Consider the following 6,000-nt stretch of genomic DNA (forward strand, 5'->3'; position numbering starts at 1 on the left):
TAAGTCAGGGAGTAAATTTGGATTTATTTCTAATTAACTAGTATAAACAGATAAAAAGTAACTATCTTTTGTATTTAAAAATACAATTTACATGAATTTATTAATCTTGACTCTGACTTGGAGACAGAGAGAACTTAAGAGTTTTTACTGTTAAACCTCAAAACATGTTTGTGGGAAAATTCCAAAACAAACTGTAAGAGTTTGGCACTGCCTAGGTTATTAGGTCTCTATAACTCAAAGATTTTCCCACAAAGAAAATATTCATTTACTCAGAATAAAGTTACTTAACTATTAGGAATTACTAGGCATTAGTCCCTAGCAACTCACCTGGCTTAATAAAATAGTTTTGCTTCAAAGAAAACACCTGTAAGTGCTAGTTTTTATTACTGTAATATAAATAAATATAATAAATAAAAAAGTTGTTACAATTTATACTACAGCATAGTAGAGCTAATTTTTAGTCAAGTATGTAGGAAATCTTTACTCTTAAAATACGTACCAGTTCATCTATTTGATCAAAAAAATAAATATTCCAGCCATCAACAAATATTTCAGGTTTCTTTTCACCTTTGTATATCTGAAATTAATTTTTAAACTATTAGTATGGATTACAAACTTAATGCATTGATACAAAAACTTCTAGGAAAATAGTTAAAATTTAACTATAGAACCAAAGAATTTTAGAGAATGAGGAGGGCTCAGAGATCACCCAGTTTTATAGATAAGAATTACAATGTCGTTTACTAATACCTCTTGAAGGACAGGAATGACTGGTGGATTCCTCTGCTGGAGAAAATATAGCACCATAAGAGTGTATGCATATGATGATAAACTGCCTCTGGATGCATCACCGATATCACACATCTAGAGGGAAGGAAAACAAAGAAAAGATAACCAGTGTTTAATGTTAAGTTTTCCTCCATTTTATTACTATAAAAGAGGTGTTTGGCCAGGAACAGTGGTTCACGCCTATAATCCTAGCCTTGGGAGGCCGAGCTGGGTGGATTGCCTGAGCTCAAGGGCTCAAGACCAGCCTCAGCTGGAGCGAGATTTTGTCTTGAAAAATATCTGGGTGTTTTGGCAGATACCTGTAGTCCCAGCTTCTTGGGAGGCTGAGGCAAGCAAATCCCTTGAGCCCAAAAGTTTGAGATTGCTGTAAGCTATGACACCACAGCACTCTACTAAGGGCCGCAAAATGACTCTGCCTCGAAAATAAAAAAGAGGTGTTTACTTTTGAGACTAATCTAAAAATCACATTTTTGATGGCTAAATTATGCTAACAAAACCAACCCAAACCAACCCAAACCAACCCAATCCAACAAACAGTGAATAATTAGCCACAAGCAAGATCATAACATTGTATAAAATTTAAGATAAAAACATTTGAGCTTGTGCCATCGGGCTTCCCAAATACAGCAGAATTTCTGTAAGTTGATCACCCAAAGGACTGTAACAAATTGTTCAACATACAGAGGTGGTCAACGTTTAAGTTAACCACATGTGGGGCATGTCTGGTCTATGAAAATTAGGTTAACTTAAGGAGGGGGTCAATGTAGGGAGTTAATGAACTATGGAGGTTCTACTGTGGTTATAGGAAGCATGTGACATGGCTATAAACCATTAAAAAGTACAGATTTCAGGTTTGCAACAAGGTGTGAAGATGCAATAAAATTTCATAGTAAATCACAAGAGGAATCATACTCACCTTTGTAAATACTTTCATGGTATAGCACAAATATTTCACTCTGGGATCAATGGCTGAATAAGCAGATAAAAGCCTTGTGTTATGAAGGGCCTGTGAAAGGGAAATTACACTGTAAGGCTATCACTTAGATGAAAAAGTTTTAAGTTGGAGTATTCTAAATGGGTTTATACCTATTCATTTTATGGGGGAGACATTTAGACTGAAATGAACCCTTCCCTAAGACAGGCTGCATTAACTTACTAGACAATAAAGAATTTTAAGTAACATCTGACTTCATGACCTCAATTATGTTAATATGTGTTTAGTCTGAACATCTAGAAAATAAGGGCTATGAAAATAATCAGTTCCCTTTAAGTATATGTACGATCCCTCTACCCAAAGCATTATTTCAATTAAATGTCTTCAGAAACCAGAGAAGTCTCATAAAGTCCTGAAATAAACCAGGTGTGAGATTAAAGAGAGTTGGGTGCACCAAGATTACACTGTGCCCATCTGAAAATGAATAAATGTCTCCAAAGACAATCCCCCGCCCCCGGCAATAATAACAAAATTCAAGCCAGGTATGATGGCTCAAGGCTATAATCCTAGTACTCTGGAAGGCCTAGACAGGAGGGTGACTTGAGTGTAGGAGGTAGGAGTTTGAGACCAAGCTAGAGCAACAAATCAAGACCTTGTCTCTACAAAACAGAAAGATCAGGCTGGATGTGGTGGCTCATGCCTATAATCCTAGCAGTCTGGGAGGCCAAAGTGGGTTGCCTGAGCTCACGACCAGCCTGAGGCAGAGGGAGACCTAAGCTCTATAACTAGCCAGGTGATATGGCAGGCGCCTATAGTCCCAGCTACTTGGGAGGCGGAGACAAGAGAATCACATGAGCCCAAGAGTTTGAGGTTGCTGTGAGGTGTGATGCCATAGCATTCTATCGGGGGTAACAAAGTGAACTCTTTTCTCCAAAAAAAAAAAAGAAAAAGAAAGAAAAGAAAAGAAAAATCAGCTGGGCCTGGGTCATGTGTCTGTGGTCCCAGACACTTACGAAGGTGAAGTAGAAGGGTGGCTTGAGCCCAGCAGTTTGAGGTTGCAGTGAGCTATACTGAAGCCACTGCACTCCACTAGGGTGAAAAGAGTGAGACTTTGTCTCTAAATAAATAAACAAAAATGAATAAACAGAAGTTCAAACCAAACATAAGAACCTGCCATTCTGACTTCATCCTAAATAATTACTAACATTAACTGAATTCTGTTATAGCCTTAGCTCCAAAACCCTGCCAGGTACATAGCACACACTCATAAATAACTCCTTAAAGAATAACATTAAGTAAGATTAAATAAATGGCTCACTTGAGATTTTGTAAATTGAAATCTTTGTTCCGCTAGTCTTCCTAAAGAAAAAGCTGGAAGAAAATCTTACCAATGTGTTATACAAACTGATATCCACTTCCAGACCACTTCTCAAATGGAAGAACTTCACAATTGGCACCTTTGCTGTTGTAATAGGTAAGATGTTTCTCAGACCTAGGTCAGGAAATATGATTATTATTAAATGCAACATCTGGGGATATAAGTGGTTCTGTGTTAACCTAACAATATAAAATGATGTAGGCTGGTCCAATTGTACTGGGCCATCAAAACTTACTAACATTACTGACACTGAAGTTCATACAGGCCTCACTGCTTACTTGGACTGGTTTTAAAAAAGAGAATAAAATAAAATGATGTAAACCTAACTTTGGCTTATTTTACTGAATTCACTTAGGCCTTAAAATTTAAAAGAATTCTCTGGAATTACCAAACCTCTGGGAAGACTATTCTGGCAAAGTCTATATTTGCTGAACACATTAACGTCTTAACTACAAGAATGAGGGTGGTGCCTGTGTCTCAGAAAGTAGGGTGCCGGCCCCATATACTCTGAGGGTGGTGGGTTCAAACCTGGCTCTGGCCAAACTGCAACAAAAAAACAGCCGGGTTTTGTGGCGGGCGCCTGTAGTCCCAGCTACTCAGAAGGCTGAGGCAAGAGAATTGCCTAGGCCCAGGAGTTGGAGGTTGCTGTGAGCTGTGTGACGCCATGGCACTCTACCCAGGGTGATAAAATAAGACTCTGTCTATAAAAAAAATTAATAATAAATAAAAAAAGAATGAAAAAGTCAGTCACTGCCCTCTAGGAACTTAATGGTTCATGTGTACTCACTGTGAGCATATGTGTGCATGTGCATACATGCACTTATGCATGTGTGATTGGCCCAACAAATAATAAAACAGAGGAAACTGCTGCAGAGTCTTTTTGAGACAGGGTTTTGCTCCATCACCCAGGCTGGAGGAGTACAGTGGCATGATCATAGCTTACTGTAGCCTCAAACCCAAGGGATCCTCCTGCTTTAGATTCTTGGGTAGCTGGAACTACAGGTATGCCATCAAGCCCAACTAATTTTTAAACTTTGTAGAGATGAAGCCTATGTTGCCTAGGCTGGTCTCAAACTCCTGGCCTCAGATGACAGAGTCTGAACTATGTAGGTCCTACCTATTCTCTCCATATGACTAATTTGGAGAAAAGACTATGAGCAATCATAAGAATCCTCAAAAGAGGTTAATTACTATGAAGCTAGAAGTTACAAAGGTAACAGAAAGGAATCAGCTTTAATAAAAGAAGATGAAATTGCCTGACCTAGGCTTTGAAAAAGAACAGGAAAAAATAGTGGAGGTTGGGCAAGGGAAATTGTACATAAAAAGGAGAGAGAACTTGGAACAGAATGGCATGTTCAGAGAACTTCCATGGAATTGTGTAGGTTGTAGAAGGAACTTGAGGGAAAGGAATATGAAAAATAGGAAATGAGAGAGAAACAAGAAGAGCCTAATAGGGCTGTGCCTGTGGCTCAGTGGGTAGGGCACGAGTCCCATATATGGAGGGTGACAGGTTCAAACTTTGCCCCAGCCAAACTGCAACAAAAAAATAGCTGGGCGTTGTGGTGGGCATCTGTAGTCCCAGCTGCTTGGGACGCTGAGGTAAGAGAATTGCCTAAGCGCAGGAGTTGCAGGTTGCTGTGAGTTGTGACACCATGGCACTCTACTGAGGGCAATAAAGTGAGACTCTAGTCTCTACAAAAAAAAAAGAAGAGCCTAACAGAGAACATGTATGTCTTGGAAGAATTAACCTGAGAGACAAAGAGAAGCCAATGGACTTTTTTAAGTCCAGAGGAATCACTGACATGTGTACATGGAATGGTCTAGGCAATAGATAGATTGGAAGCACCTAGAAGAACAAAGGGAGGATGACTGCTTATGAAAAATAACTGGGCCTGAATTCTCAGGGTGGCATGGGATTGCAAAGAAGTAAAGCATGTGGTAGAGCCTCTATAAAGGGATGAACAGGTAGGGGTGATAAAAGAGGAGGACTGCTAACAGTAAGAACTACCACTTCCTGAACTCTTACTGGACAGGAAGATGTGAAAGTCCATTACAAACACTAGCTGCTAAGACTTACCACTCTCATCTAACAGATGAAGAAACAGAGACCCAGAAAAGATCACTTGCTTAGGACTATGCAGCGAGTAAATTGTGGAGTTAGATGTAAATCAAAGTAAGACTAACTCCACACTTATCTTGAACTTAGTCCAAGTCAGGCTAATTATCACTTTACCCACTATGATGATTCCAAGGACACCAATGTCAACAACCATGAAAGAGGATTGATTCAGAAGCAGGGCAGGTGGTAGGGGTAGTTGCGCTGCAGAAGCAGGGAAGTGGTAAAGAGAGGAGTTCATTTAGAGATGTAGAAGTCTGAGTTTCTTTCTTCTGAGAGTGAGGTGGTGATATCTAGAGGGCAGATACACAGTGATCATACCACAGAACTCAGGATAAAATATCATCATTGAGAAATGGGACTGTTAGCATAGGACACCTGTGTGGAGGTATCTGGTTTGCCATGAAAGTATGACAAAAGCTAGAAGACAGAAGAAATTCCAGGAGGTGGTGCCTGTGGCTCAGTGGGTAGGGCGCTGGCCCCATATACCAAGGGTGACGGGTTCAAACCCGGCCCTGGACAGCTAAAACAGCAATGAGAATTGCAAGAAAAAATAGCTGGGTGTTGTGGCAGGGCCTGTAGTCCCAGCTACTTGGGAGGCTGAGGCATGAGAATCACAGCTATGAGCTGTGATGCTATGGCCTTCTACCCAGGGTGACAAAGTGAGACTATCTTAAAAAAAAAAAAAAGCATCTACTACTCTAAAAGAAATGTTAAAACAAGTTCTTCAAACAAATAATATCAATTCAAAACATTGGAAATGCAGGAAGAACAACATATATA

General features: G+C 39.7%; 1 protein-coding gene across 9 annotated transcripts in view; it reads right to left on the reverse strand.

Moving 5' to 3' along the window:
- ZCCHC6 (zinc finger CCHC-type containing 6) overlaps positions 1-6,000 on the reverse strand; it is a 71,530-nt gene that overhangs the window by 22,411 nt on the left and 43,119 nt on the right. For all 9 annotated transcript variants that reach the window (XM_023508303.1, XM_023508309.1, XM_023508308.1 and 6 more), the window contains 4 exons: positions 3,112-3,215; positions 1,706-1,795; positions 751-864; positions 500-577 (listed from right to left, as the gene is read on the reverse strand). In XM_023508303.1, coding sequence (XP_023364071.1) covers positions 500-577; positions 751-864; positions 1,706-1,795; positions 3,112-3,215 — 386 coding nt within the window. The remainder of the gene's footprint in view (positions 1-499; positions 578-750; positions 865-1,705; positions 1,796-3,111; positions 3,216-6,000) is intronic.

This window comes from Otolemur garnettii, unplaced genomic scaffold (genome assembly GCF_000181295.1).
Source record: "Otolemur garnettii isolate 467f Iridium unplaced genomic scaffold, OtoGar3 scaffold00243, whole genome shotgun sequence".
NCBI classification, from domain to species: domain Eukaryota; kingdom Metazoa; phylum Chordata; class Mammalia; order Primates; family Galagidae; genus Otolemur; species Otolemur garnettii.